Below are 14935 nucleotides of genomic sequence, written 5' to 3' on the forward strand. Positions count from 1 at the left end.
TCAAGGTAACAAAAGAGCAACAAATGAAGAACTTAGAATGTAACTCATTATGTATTTCCAAAAGGTTTTGGGTATAATTGTCAATGGCAGCCATTGTTTTGCTATCTAGTGCTTTGTATTTTTTAATGTCCCCTCCTTAAGAGAGTTATGAGTTTAGATGGCTATCTGAACTACTGAAAGTATCTTTCTATCCACACCAAGCTCTCCCCACCAACATTCCCCCCCCGCCCCCCCCCCCCCACCAACCCCACCATCCCCACCTCCCCCGAATGGTGATTTGCCTGTTTTTTTACCTTCACCTTGACAGATGGCCTTATAATTTAAATCAGATTGCTCTGTCTCAGGTCAAACTGCAAAATTTCCTTTCGGTTGAAAGTTGAATAATCATATTTTTGAAAGCTAAAAGGTAAATAGATGTGTGAAAACTCTGAAATCCTTCATGGGTCGTGGCTTAACAGTTTGGTATTTTAATATTATAGATTTAATGATATGTAGTATTAATATGATATAGATTTATACTTATGACTTTGCACACATCAACTAATCTGTCAGAGAGATCAGGGCTGGGAATCCTATATTCCAGTGAGGAATTGTGAAAAGTGTTGCAGGAAATCTATAGCAGGTTAGAAAATTAATTTTAATAAATTATGTAGGGAAAAATATATTTTTTTGTTTAGTTGGGGCTCTCACTAAAAGAGAAATTAATATTCAGTAATGTTTTGATGCAAGTTGTACAATTAAATCAGAAAATCTGATAGGTACTCAGACAGCAGCATTTTATAGTGCCGCCTGTCACAGGAACTGTAGCAGGCGGGACACAGAACATATAAAAGTTTGTTGACCTCAGGTGGGATTCTCCAGTCTTGGGGCGAGCACGGCCAGAAAATCCTGTCCAGAATCTTTGGTATTTTACCTTGATTTGGCTACAAAATGTGGTGGAGGTGAGACTGGTCTTCGGTGGCAGTGGTGATTTATTGTCCTTTTTTTTAACCCTTTAGAATAACTTCACTTTCTTTCTGCTTTATGTGTATTAATAAGAAAACTAGTATGGTTTTAAGTAGAATCAATTCATGCTTTTATTCTTTTTCATTGCATATAAAAACATTTTATGAAGGTTTCTCAGCATGATATACAGTACTATACCATAGACTGTAAGAGACTAGGAAAACATTGAAAGATTCTTCGTTTGCAACCTCTAGACAACTTGGTGCTCTAAAGACATATTCAAAACAAAATAAATTGTTCAGGAGTCTCTGTAGATAACACTTTGTCTGTATAATCCCTTTATTACTATTTAATTCAATAAACAAAAAAAAAAGTCCAATTCCTTTGGGCCAGGGCTGCTGAAATCTACAGTTTACGTGTCAAAAAAGGAGGGTCTGTTTTCTTTGAGGAAAGAATCTCCCCTTTCATCGAACTGTCACTCGGCTAGGACGCTTTAAAATGCAGCAGACAGTAAATTATTGGAGAAAGTTAAGGCACAGCCCTGGGGCCAAAGACCTGCAACCGTTCCACATTGAGTGTCGATTTCCTCAAATTTCTCCTCAGCCAAGCTATAGGTGACATATTATTACAGAAGACAAATTTACAGGAATAAGTATATTCAGTCGTTCACCAGGAGTTTCCAATACAGTAACACCACCCATTAGGAATTATGTTATAAGAATCAATAATTTACAATAAACATTACAGTATGTACAGTCAATAAATACATGGTTGTAAACAGAGACAAACAAGACTGGATTACAAGTAAGGTCATCTGGTGAGGAAAAAGAAGATATGGCAACAAAATTAAATAATGCAGTAAAATATCCTCATTCAATAGGTGCTCTTTAACAGCCAGACCTATTCAAGTTTTACATTTTGTTCCATCTACATACACTCACCATGATATCCATGTGGGGGGAGAAGGGGAGTAGGAGGAGGCAGAGAAAGCTTTATATTGGTACAGTAACTTGCAAGCTGAAGTGTACTAATTTGGAGACTCTGCATACTGCTATACAGTAGTCTACACAACATTGCACAATATGGAAATATTTTACTGGAATCTTAAAGCCATTTAATGCAATGTAACATTTTAATGTATTATTTTTACAAGCAGTGCACAGCTCAAGAGGACATTTTGGCAAGAAAATGTGAGTGTTCTGAAATTCAGTGCATTTTATCCCCAACTCCTGAGATGGCCTATCAAGGTTGATTGTCTGCTCTCAAGGTGTTTCCGGTAACTGTCTGGGCAGTATATAAATTAAGTGTTTACTTTGAATTCAATGCCTTTTAACACATTTGTTAAAGTAAAGGAAAAGTGAGAAACGTAGCGTCTAGGCTGTGTGGCATTTATGTTTTACCCCCAGAAAGTAACTGCCTGCTATGTTATCAAAGAGATAAAATGACAAGGTGTAAGATGGTAGAGAACTACTTGTACTCAGCATTACAGAACTGTACAGAGAACTTGCAAGTTACTTGTAATAGCTAATAACAGATGAAACTTCAATGTATTTTTAAATATAACACGTCCATAAATCTGTATTAATAAAAGTAAAATCTAAAAAAGTTCTCTGTATTACATATGATACAAAAAGAGGTCAGCACAGCTTATAGCTGTACAGTTTTACAGTCAGGTTTCAAGGAAGACTTGAAATTATAAAACATCTCATGATTTCCATTAATGATCGATCTTCCTACTGGTGACAGTTCTGCACCGATTTCAGCCTCATACAATACTGTGTACTTCAAACTTCATTGCTAAAACATTTGCTGAAACCAGTGTCCTTGGTTTAATCTCACAAATGGATTCCCATTACTTCATTCTCATCTGTAAATGAAAAAAAGCTCAAACTTCTACAGCTTTGTGAAAACAAAACCCACATTTGGTTTAAATTTTTTGTCCCACCAAAAGTAATCCATTCCTGTTTCAGATTCACAAATCTGAAGGTAGAATGATCAACCAGTTTTGAAATGGATTCCCCATGCTTTAATGATGGTGTGGAGTTGAATTGACTTTTTTTTCCTGAGTACAGAGTCAACTAGATGATTCTAGGCTTTGTCATATACAAAGTACTAGTAGATGAGGATGAAACTTGGCCTTGGCTGTAGCTACACATGTGCTTGGAAGCTGCTTCCAAGATACCTTTTCCATCAACATTGTTATGTACCTACAAGTTTCTCCTCTTCTTCGTCCTCTGCCTCCTGCTCCCTGGAGGTATCTGTTGGACCCTCTTCTTCATCAACTTGCTCATCCAGTGGAATTTCTGTTGATTCAGAGTCCTGGGTACAAAGAGTCTTGGAGTCACTACAGCTGTTGTCATCCTCACCCTGACTACCGCCGCTGTCTTTTTCAGTATCTGATTCACCATCTTCCTCTAGTGTTAACTCAAATTGGAACTTGTCCACTTGTCCTGGCCGTCCCTCCCCATCAGTATCAGGGGCAGGTGAGGGGCTCTGTGGAATTGTGCTCTGATACCATTCTCTATTATCCTCCAGTGTATCTAACATGTCCTGTGCATCAGGATGGACTAGGTCAGCCCATGTCTCCCACAAAGGATGGACAATGTAGTCGATGAAACCCACCTGTTAGAAAGTAAATGAAAATTAGCCTTGCAGTTACAACCATGAATGTTTTGCACTACATGATGTTTCACCATCAACAGTAACCTTCTCCTGTGATCTTCATATTTAGGTGAACAAAATATTCTAGCTCCCGGACAATTTTGCCCTGAGATACAAGTTTTGCAAAAATTCAGAAATGAAACGTGACAGCACCTATATGTGCAGCAATTGCTTGTTACATCAGAGCTATAGATTGCCTGATCATATTTTAATGCTAATTGACGATACTGTTGTTGATTTTAGGCCTCATGAGTGGGAAAGTTGAAGATGGAAGGAGAATCAGGGAGATAAAGACATGCAAAAATTACTAAAAATCAGGAGAGGTGCTTTAGTGAGGGACCTGTTGGCAGCAAGGGGCGAGGCCCACTGTGAACTACCCACCTGCCCTTGCTGCAAACCCCCCTTCCCTGAGACCCCAACACCACGACCCCCTTCCCACCGTCCCTCACTCCTTCCTGGGTACATGGTGATCCAAGGTCTCGCTTGGGTGTAGTACCAGCTGCAGTTACTGCCTTACTGTTGGCATTGCCAAGCCATACAAACATGCCAACCTCTGACAGGCTGCCAGTTCTCAGCAGACAGGATTATCTCCCTCTGGGGTATTTTATCTGGGGAAGGCCCAACTTTTCCCAAAGTGCCCGATTAGAACTTAATGTAATAGGTCTTCCTGAAAAGAGATGAAATGGACTCTCAAGACCCTGCTGCTTCCATTAAACCACCCAATGAGTTATCAGAATCTGGAACGCATTGCCTAATAGGTGGCAGAAGCAGGTTCAATAGTAATTTTGAGATGGCAATTCAACAAATACTTGAATAGAAACGAATTATGGGACTATATGCAGGAGGAATGGGACTAGTTGGAAAGCTCTCCCAAAGAGTTGGCACAGGCATGATGGGATGAATAGACTCCTGCACTGTATCATTCTATGATCCTAAGTCGTGAAGGCAAGTTATTTTCTTCAGAAGATCTTACAAAGATTAACAAATATTTTGGATAAGCAGTTTAGGTTTAAACTAAATTATTTAACCATGTACAGAATAGCACTGCTGTTTGGTACTTAGGGTTTGAGATTATTTGGAAGTTGCCAGATGCACTTACCTGTGACTTTTCAACAGAAGCATTGTGCTCATCACACATGGGACTGATTTCCATTCCCCTTTCCCTTTCTCTGTCTCCTTGCCGAAAGAACTCTTCCATGATTCTATCTGTCCATTGTCGGTATAGCTGCAGAGGTTTTGTGGGGTTGCTTAAGTCTGCACAGTGCACCATGTTTTGTAGAACCTAGATGATTAAACAAAGTATAGTTTTCAACTCACTTTCAATAGAATTGGGGACAAACATAATTTAGTAATATTGGACAGCAATGCATCCATTGGCAAATCTACAATTATTACATTTTTTAAATTCATTCATGGGATATGGGCATCGCTGGCTGGCCAGTATTTATTGCCTATCCTTAGCTGTCCTTGCTAGGCCATTTCAGAGGGCAGTTGAGAGCCAATCACATTGCTGTGAGTCTGAAGTCACATGTAGGCCAGACCAGGTAAGGACAGCAGATTTCCTTCCCTAAAGGACATTAGTGAATCGGATAGTTTTTTTCTGACAATCAACAAAGTTTTCATGGTCATAAGTAGATTTTGAATCCCAGATTTTTTTTATTTAATTCAAATTCCACCATCTGCCATGGTAGGATCTGAACCTGGGTCCCCAGAACATTAGTTGGGTTTAGCGATAATACCAGTAGGCCATCGCCTTCCCCAAGTATGCAGTCCTAACAGTTACAATATATAAACATCTGGAATATTTTCTCCTTACACAAAACAGATGATAAAGAGGATAAATAAAGTTTATTTGTCAGTCACAAGTCAGGCTTACGTTAACACTACAATGAAGTTATTGTGAAATTCCCCAAGTTGCCATATTCCAGTGCCTGTTCGTGTCAGTGCACCTAACCAGCACGTCTTTCAGACTATGGGAGGAAACCAGAGCACCCGGAGGAAACCCACGCAGACACAGGGAAAACACGCAAACTCCACACAGACAGTGGCCCAAGCCGGGAATTGAGCCTAGGTCCCTGACACTGTGAGGCAGCAGTGCTAACCACTGTGCCATCGTACTGCGCCATTTGTGTCTTTCACTTGTCCAATGTATTAATTTTCATTTTGAATTGAATGAATTGTTTCATACCTGTATTCTATCTGAGTAGTTGTCCAAGAGGAGTACTCCAGAGCTTGTCACCTTTTTTGTTTCTACCATTGTCTTCAAGTCAGCCAGCAAGTTCATGTGCTTAGACATGTCTGTAGCAAGAACCTGAAGCATAAGGTTTGAGAATCATTAGCAAATGGCTTTAGTTCAGAAACACAGAGCTTATCAGTGGGACATTGCAAGTCATGCAATCATAATAAAAACTCATTCCAAAATAGAACAATTCCAAGTAGCTCTCCAGGTGTGAACAGTCTTTCTTAATTTATATTAGTTAAATTTAGATCAGATAAAAGCTGACTTTAAATAAAGGTAAGTAAACTCTTTGCGAAAATTCTTCTCCTCAAGTGAGTGATATTTTTGGTTTTATGTTTCATATAGAGTAAATAATTTTGAGTTTCATTGGTCTAGTCAGAGTAAGTGCTTTGGGTTTGATAACAAAATGAGGTGGGAGATGTCTACGGAGTTGAGAAGGAACTTCTTCACTCAAAGGGTGGTGAATTTACCCAGAGGGTGGTGAGGGATTGGAATGCCCTGCCTGCTGCAGTTGTAAATGCACCTAGTTTGGGGGCGTTTAAGAGATCCGTGGATAGGTTTATGGACGAAAAGGGATTGGTTTAGGTTAGTGGGTCATTGTTTTTTAACTGGTCAGCGCAACATCGTGGGCCGAAGGGCCTGTTCTGCGCTGTAATGTTCTATGTTAATCTGTGGAATTCTCTGCCTGTTGAAGTGGTGGAGGCTACCTCACTAAATATATTTAAGTCACGGGTAGATAGGTTTTTGACAGAGAAGGGAATTAAGGGTTATGGGGAGAAAGCTGGAAAGTGGAACTGATCCACTTCAGATCAGCCATGATCTTGTTGAGTGGCGGGGCAGGCTCGAAGGGCTAGATGGCCTACTCCTGCTCCTATTTCTTATGTTCTTATGTCTACTCGCTCATCTGTGGAATAATTTAATCCTTTTCTAAAGTTGTGGAGGTTGCTTTCCACAAAAGAAAAATCTTGCGGTATTTTACATATCTTTTGGGTTGCAGTATTACTGTTAGGACATTAGTGGTAGCCATCGGCAGCTGCACAACCCAGCCAAATGCTGACTGCTGTGCCTTTTTGTGTTTAATTGCTAATTACAATTAATTATCTAGTGGTCAAATAGATTTCACATTACATTGTTCTATAATAAAGATAAATCAAGAGTCGGCATTTTTTCTCACATGTTTATACCCACATTAACATTTATTAAACACATAATCTAAATTGGACCTAAACTGAGAATATTTTTAAAAAATGATAGAGATTTCAGTTGAACAGTAAAGTTTAAGGCTTCAACTTACAATGTCAATGACCATTTTCCTAAGTGACTGTCTTTGCTTCTTTGTCAAATTCTGGAAAATATCACAGTTCTCTTCCTGCAGCAGCTTAAAACCAACAGCCAAATGATGGTTCTCCAGCACTGATGAGTCATTGTACATCAAGGCAAGTTCTGAGTCTGGGAAGTATATGGAGTAATGGAGGTATGGCAAAAGAGAGACAGAGAGAGTGAATGTTATTGTCATCAAATATCTGAATTATATTCACATTCATTACTGCAATACTAACAGCCTAGATCATCAGTCTGAATAATCCTACACACTTCATAACATTTTGAATGCCCTGATGCATGATTAGTATTCACACAACTGAAAGTATTCCAATAACATAATGCTAAGTGCCTGATTTTCACAATCAAAATGGATAGCTTTAATTGGAAAACTTTTCAACTTGATAGATCTGCTTTGGTTTAATGATGCTGAGATGCTGGTGTTGGACTGGGGTAAGCACAGTTAGAAGTCTCACAACACCAGGTTAAAGTCCAACAGGTTTATTTGGTAGCAAAAGCCACAAGCTTTCAGATCGCTGCTCATTCGTAGGTAAGTGGGAATTCTGTTCACAAACAGGGCATATAAAGACACAAATTCAATTTACAAAATAATGTTTGGAAAGATTGTAAAGGCTCGCATTCCAACCATTATTTTATAAATTGAGTTTGTGTCTTTATATGCCCTGTTTGTGAACAGAACTCCCACTTACCTGACGAAGGAGCAGTGCTCCGAAAGCTGGTGGCTTTTGCTACCGAATAAACCTGTTGGATCTCAGCCTGGTATTCTGAGACTTCTTACTTGGTTTAATGGGCCAATTAGACTCAATTTTCATTTCAGGGATGAATGAATGGGAAAGAGTTAGCCTGCCGACCCCGAATGTTGACGACCACAGAGGTAAGTAAGTACTGAGTGGGTTAGAAAGCTCATTCAGTTATGCAGAATTTTGTCCTGCTTGCTCTAGAAGCTGTTAAGTCCTCTAGTCCTCAGCCCTCTCCAGCGAATCCCCATTCGCTCTCATACCCCAATGGCCCCTCCATGCCAACTCATGTGCTCCACCTAACCCAGGAGACAGATATATTTCGGATTTAAAAAAAAATCAAAGGATATGGGGAACAGGTGGGGAGGTCGATTTGAGACCAGCCATGACCTGATTGCCTGGGATAGAACATATCATTTTTATCATTTAATAATTAAGAGAGATTGCGTAGGCTTGGGTTGTTTTCATTGGAGCAGAGAAGACTCAGGGGTTATATGATCAAGGTGTACAGGATTATGAGAGACATGGACAGAATGGATAAGGAGCAGCTGTTCCCTTTAGTTGAAGGGTCAGTCATGAGGGGACATAGGTTCAAAGTAAGGGGTAGGAGGTTTGGGGGGAGGTGAGGAAAAACCTTTTTACTCAGAGGGTGGTGACTGGGAGGGTGGGAGAGGCAGATTGCCTCACATCCTTTAAAAGATATCTGGATGAACACTTGGCGCGTCATAACATTCAGGGCTATGGGCCAAGTGCTGGCAGATGGGATTAGGTGGGAGTTCAAGTGTTTCTAACGTGTCGATGCAGACTCGATGGGCTGAGGGGCATCTTCCGTGCTGTACGATTTTACAATTATTCTATGATCTCATCTGAACACAGCTATGCCACCAGGGAGTAGGTGGCTACTGCCAGTAGAATATCCACTCGAAGTCTTGGATTAAGGAAAAATACAGGCACAGTTAGTGGTGTTGGAATGGAGAGTGTGGAGGGGGAAATGGAGGCAGGTCAACAGCAAAGGGTGGGGTTGGTGGCTCACAGTGGGAATTCCTCCCTTTCCAGTTCTGTGTCTCTTGATAGACACTGAGTACTTTTGAATGAGGGACCCCCTTCCACTTCCTCCCTTGGAACTGTGATCAAACATCCTATAGGTGTTTAACCTGTAACCTGCATAGCAAGCCCCCCACCTGCCACTGGGTAACTTCAGTGGCAGTGGAGGAGGTATTTCAGTAGGCTTAAGTGTTTCAACTGGCAGTGAGAAGGGAATGCTGTCCACACACCTTCCCAATATGGACTGAACTAAGGTAGAGGCAGGAAGGTGGCAAGGCCCCATCTGCTGTCCACCCAACGGATTAAATGCCCCTCTGCCACCAAACCTGCCACAGGGGTGGCCACAAAATTCTGCCAATCTATATATACTGTCAGATTCCAAATTACAGGTGACTCTAAAGAACTTGGGAGTAGTACTAAGTCTAAAAGTAGTTGTGTGAAAACAACAATTATTTTGAATTCCATGTTTATACAGAACATTATGGTAATGTATCATAGGTTTCTTATTTTAAAAAAAATCACTCTGGCTGTTCTGGATTTTGTGTATGTAAATAAATCCCTGTGCCATCTGCCTGTTTAGCACCCTTAGCATTCAAGTGTACTTGTTATCCTTGTGATCTCTTCACTCTTATCTCTATGCTAATCTGTTCTTTTTTGAATATTAATAAATAAATACATCACCAACAAACTTTTTTACCCCCCGCCAGCCATAGAATCTCACAAAATAGTCTCCACAATAAACAATGCACTAAATCCTCCAGAGCTCAGGGAAAACAAACCTTTTGTTTGCAACATGTCAGAATGGCTGTGCTTCTTTGACTCATTTCCTTTACCACCTGAAATTCTTCTTTAATTTTTGGGCTCTAGAGTTCAAGTTAAAATGTTGAGAAGTTTCTGCGCATGGTGAATCAGAGACTGTGGCCAGAATACTCTGGTCTCCCATCATTGGGCTTCTTGGCAGCGAGACATGGTGTGCCATTTGCTAGCAGCAGGATTTCCCATTGTAGCCACCCCGTGCTGCTGGGAAACCCCTGGTGGGGGTATGTCACAGATGGGACAAGAGAATTCCGACCTGGGGTTTTGGAATAATTGTTAAAATTGGCAGGATCGTACTGCCTTTGAAAATTTCCCGAGGTCTGGATCACAGTTCCCGGATGCCCAGCTGTGTGATCTTCCCCATCAACGACAATGAGTATAATAGCACCCAACCTATCCAATGGGAGGATCCATGGCAATGGCCTTCAAGACGGAATGCCCTTGGAAGATGTGTGAAAATTTTGAAGTAATTTGTGGCCACAGTTGCCAGACCTTCATTGTACCGGGGTGACAATTGAAATACAGGAAAGTTCGCTGGGCCACCAGCCTGTCACCTCCAAAGATCAGTGAACTTTACTTCAACAAGGGGTATTGCACATTAGCTGCCAGTAGCATCACCACTCTGGCACCAAGTGGTTGGTTACTTGACACCAGTTGGCCAACTACCATTGCTGGATAGGTGGCCACTCTTGTTGCTCACCCACCTCTGGCATGATTGTCAGAATTGGGAATGCATTGGGTGGGTCAGCCCGATGGACTATTCTGCAAAATTACCACAACCCGTGCTTGTGCACGACTGGTAAAACCCGTGTGTTCAGTAGTAAGTTTAAATTAGTGAGAATTTTTACTTTTTAATCTTTGTTGAAATGTTAGTCGCCTTACTAACTGCTCATCTGGCTGAGACGCGTACAATGTCAGAGCACAAGGAGCCATTTCTAGCAGCATATAAGCAGACATCTGCCAACATCATTAGATCACTTCTCACTTAGTATTATTTTTAGTCTATAATGCTTTTCCACACAATTATTTATGCCTGGGCCCAGTTTTTGTGATATTTTCTTCTCTCCTTTCTCTAATTCCAGGTTGATCAAGGAAACCACCCTTACTGAATATTCCCCACTCCTACGTGGCAACTAGCTGCTGGGGCTGGATCTCCCTCTGCCTCCCCTCAATTTCTCCATTGCCACATTGGAGTGGGAGATGGCATTAAAATCTAACTGGATGGAAGCTTCAAGGTGCTCAAACAACCTTCCTCATCCATAAATATCCTGTGATCTGTCTTCTCCCCCGCTTTACGCGGGAGTAGCCTGATCTGTTCTTGTCTCTTGATAGTTTTCCTGTGAAATAGTCTACCACAGGGCACACAATGTCTCTCTATAATGATTTTTGTTCATATCTGCCCACGTTACCTGCAAAGAAGTAATTGATGCCTGTTTGGTGCTTTTCATGGTCACAAAGAAAAGGTCAGGAATCCAAATTTTTGATTATCTCTCTCCCAAACAGAGATTACTTTAACAGACAAAAGGAAGTATTCAAAAGAACATAAGAGCATAAGAAATAGGAGCAGGAATAGGCCATCTAGCCCTTCGAGCCTGCCTCGCCATTCAATAAGATCATGGCTGATCTGTCGTGGCTTAGTTCCACATTCCCGCCCTCTCCCCATAACCCTTAATCCCCTCGCTTATCAAAAACCCATCAACCTGCGTCTTAAAAATATTTAGCGAGGCAGCCTCCACCACTTCAACGGGCAGAGAGTTCCAGAGATTCACCACCCTTTGAGTGAAGAAGTTCCTCCTCAACTCCGTTCTAAACCGCCCTCCCTTTATCTTGAGGCTGTGCCCCCTAGTCCTACTGTCCTTTCTGAGCGGGAAGAGTCTTTCCACCTCTATCCTATCCATCCCATTCATCATCTTATATGTCTCAATGAGATCTCCCCTCATTCTTCTAAACTCTAACGAGTATAAGCCTAGTTTATTCAGCCTCGCTCAACCCCCTCAACTCCGGTATCAGCCTAGTAAACCTCCTCTGCACTCCCTCCAAGGCCAAAATATCCTTGCGTAAGTGCGGTGACCAAAACTGCACACAGTACTCCAGCTGCGGCCTCACCAATGCCCTATACAGCTGCAGCAAGACCTCTCTACTTTTATATTCAATCCCCCTCGCTATGAAGGCCAGCAACCCATTCGCCTTCCTGACCACCTGCTGCACCTGCAGGCTGGGTTTTTGTGACTCATGCACAAGGACCCCGAGGTCCCTCTGCACCGTCGCCTGCTGCAGTTTTTCGCCACGTAAGTAATAGTCCTTCCTACCATTATTCCTACCAAAGTGGACCACCTCGCACTTGCCAACATTAAATTCCATTTGCCAGTTCCTGGCCCATTCGCCCAGCCTATCTAGATCCTTCTGCAGACTCTCCACACCCTCTGCACAATTTGCCGTTCCACCAATCTTGGTGTCATCAGCAAATTTCAACACCATACACTCGGTTCCCTCCTCCAGATCATCTGTACAAATGGTAAATAGCTGAGGCCCCCTCATAACTCCCCAAAGCCAGATAACGCCACTGCATTATACTCCAAATACTGCCAATAGATAATTAGATGGTAACAGTACACTCACTTGTGTTAATAAGAAACTGGTTTGAAACCCCAGGATGATCTACATCATGAATAGCGCTTGCGAATATTGCAGTAAGGATCTCAAGATCTGTGAAGACAGCCTATGGAAATAAAATGTGCAAATCTGTCACTTAGAAAGAGTGAAAACAGATCACAATGTTTCCAGCAGTTTTTGATATTTAACAATATCTCCATGATCTCAACTTTTTGAAGACCACAGAATTATTTCAACATTAAAAATACTTTTTTCTCAGCTTTTCCCAACTTAGAGAGATCTCATGTATTTCTTAAATAAGTTTAATATGTGAATAAATGTAAGTACGTATGTATGCATCCACCAGAGGCTGAGTGGTTGAGTTGGTGGCAATCCTGATTCTAATTGGAGGGCCCTGGCTTCAAGTCCTACACTTAGTCTTATTGGCCAGGGACAGGAATGTTCACATAGATCAGGTTTTTTCCACATGTCAGTAGTTTGTCATGGGATAAGGTTATCTGTCAAGGGCAGTTGCATGATCCACTACCACTGGGAGAATAGGGAGCTGAGTGCTCAAGTTTCTTCTGCCTGAACACAGCCTATGCATCATCATTTGAGTATCTGACCACAATGGCACAGCAATTTGCACTCTACATGCTAGGCTGAACTGCAAGGGATCCTTAGCCCCAAAGATATGATATACAGGTCCAGAACATGCTCTCATATGGTTCCAGCTATAGATCAAATAGCATGCGTGTCTGGTGGGTCCAGCTCATGAGGGTCCTTTAAGCAGCTGGTGATTGCTTTAAACAAGCACCTTACAGCAACTCTTGCAATTGAATGAGCAGTAGACATAGGGGTTCCAGCTCTTCCTCAGGATTAACTTCATAAGACTGAGAGGAGATACAGAGATTGGGCAAGGTGGTTTCCAACTCCTACTCTGGCTCTGCAGCCAAAACAAAATGGGCTTGTTCCATCATCAAAGGGAGTGCAGCAGATAGTCATAGAGGTTTACAGCATGGAAACAGGCCCTTCAGCCTAACTTATCCATGCCACCCCTAAACTAGTCCCAACTGCCCGTGTTTGGCCCCTATCCCTCTTTACCCCTCTTACCCATGTAACTGTCTAATTGCTTTTTAAAAGACAAAATTGTTCCTACCTCTACAACTACCTCTTGCAGCTTGTTCCAGTTATTCACACCCTCTGTGTGAAAAACTGCACCTCTGGGCCCTTTTGTATCTTTCCCCTCTCACCTATGCCCTCTAGTTTTAGGCACTTCTACCTTTGGGAAAAGATATTGACTATCTAGCTGATCTATGCCCCTCATTATTTTATAGACCTCTATAAATCACGCCTAAGCCTTCTACGCTCCAGAGGAAAATATCCCAATCTATCCAGCCTCTCCTTATAACTCAAACCATCAAATCCTAGTAGCATCCTAAAAACTCTGCACTCTTTCTGGTTTAATAATATCCCTTCTATTATAGGATGACCAGTACTGTACACAGTATTCCAAGTGTGGCTTTACCAATGTCTTGTACAACAAGATGTCCCAACTCCTGTATTCAATGTTCTGACCAATGAAACCAAGCATGCTGAATGCCCTCTTCACCACTCCGTCCACTTGTGACTCCATTTTCAAGGAGCTATGAACCTGTACCCCTAGTTCTTTTTGTTCTATAGCTCTACCCAATGCCTTAACTGAGTTAAGTCCTGTACTGGTTTGATCTACCAAAATGCATCACATTGTATTTATCTAAATTAAACTTAATCTGCTATTTGTCAGCCCACTGGCCCAATTGATCAAGATCCTATTGCAATCCTAGATAACTTTCTTCACTGTTCACTATGCCACCAATCTTGGTGTCATCTGCAAACTTACTAACCATACTTACTAAATTCTTATCAAATCTTTAATATAAATGACAAATAACAATGGACCCAGCACCAATCCCTGAGGCACACTGCTTGTCACAGGCCTCCAGTTTGAAAAACAACCCTCTACAACCAATACGATCTTATCTGAGCTCACTAAGTTTTGAGGTTACATTCCCATCATCTCTCACAGATGGAAGATGCCAATTAATGTATTTATCTATCTAATAGAATATAGTGGTGATACTTTGCACAAGGAACTAAGAGCAATTATAATTCTCAGATGAAGTTGGGTTCAAGCCTATGGTTAATATGACTTTTGGGTTTAAGCCTATGGTTAATTTGACTATTTGGCCTCCATTTCCAAACTGTATGCTGTAACCTTATATTTAGTTTTCCATTATATTTTTGTAGCCATGGAAAGAAAATCAAGCACACATATAACAGGGAACTATGCTGATTTTGCCTGCTTTACAAGAGTGTCATAAGAAAGTTAATCTTTGAACCTACAATTCAAAGGGGTACTGTATATTGTCAGTTTAAAAAGAAATGAATCAAACAAAATAAATCCTCTGATTGGTAAAAAAAAGGACAATTTAGTTGTTAAGTATGAAATCTCATTCTCTGCGAAGTCCTCTGCTTGCAGATGTCAGTTTATCTAGGAAAGTGAGAATATTTTAAGAGT

General features: G+C 41.2%; 1 protein-coding gene across 7 annotated transcripts in view; it reads right to left on the reverse strand.

The window, feature by feature from the left end:
• Positions 1–1051: 1051 nt before the first annotated feature.
• Positions 1052–14935, reverse strand: part of pde4d (phosphodiesterase 4D, cAMP-specific) — a 1181705-nt gene continuing 1167821 nt past the window's right edge. For all 7 annotated transcript variants that reach the window (XM_080186268.1, XM_080186277.1, XM_080186293.1 and 4 more), the window contains 5 exons: positions 12403–12502; positions 7140–7294; positions 5795–5917; positions 4706–4888; positions 1052–3567 (listed from right to left, as the gene is read on the reverse strand). In XM_080186268.1, coding sequence (XP_080042394.1) covers positions 3145–3567; positions 4706–4888; positions 5795–5917; positions 7140–7294; positions 12403–12502 — 984 coding nt within the window. In that variant the 3' untranslated portion in view covers positions 1052–3144. The remainder of the gene's footprint in view (positions 3568–4705; positions 4889–5794; positions 5918–7139; positions 7295–12402; positions 12503–14935) is intronic.

The sequence above is a fragment of the Carcharhinus amblyrhynchos genome, chromosome 1 (assembly GCF_965287045.1).
Source record: "Carcharhinus amblyrhynchos chromosome 1, sCarAmb.v2.hapA, whole genome shotgun sequence".
NCBI classification, from domain to species: Eukaryota; Metazoa; Chordata; class Chondrichthyes; order Carcharhiniformes; family Carcharhinidae; genus Carcharhinus; species Carcharhinus amblyrhynchos.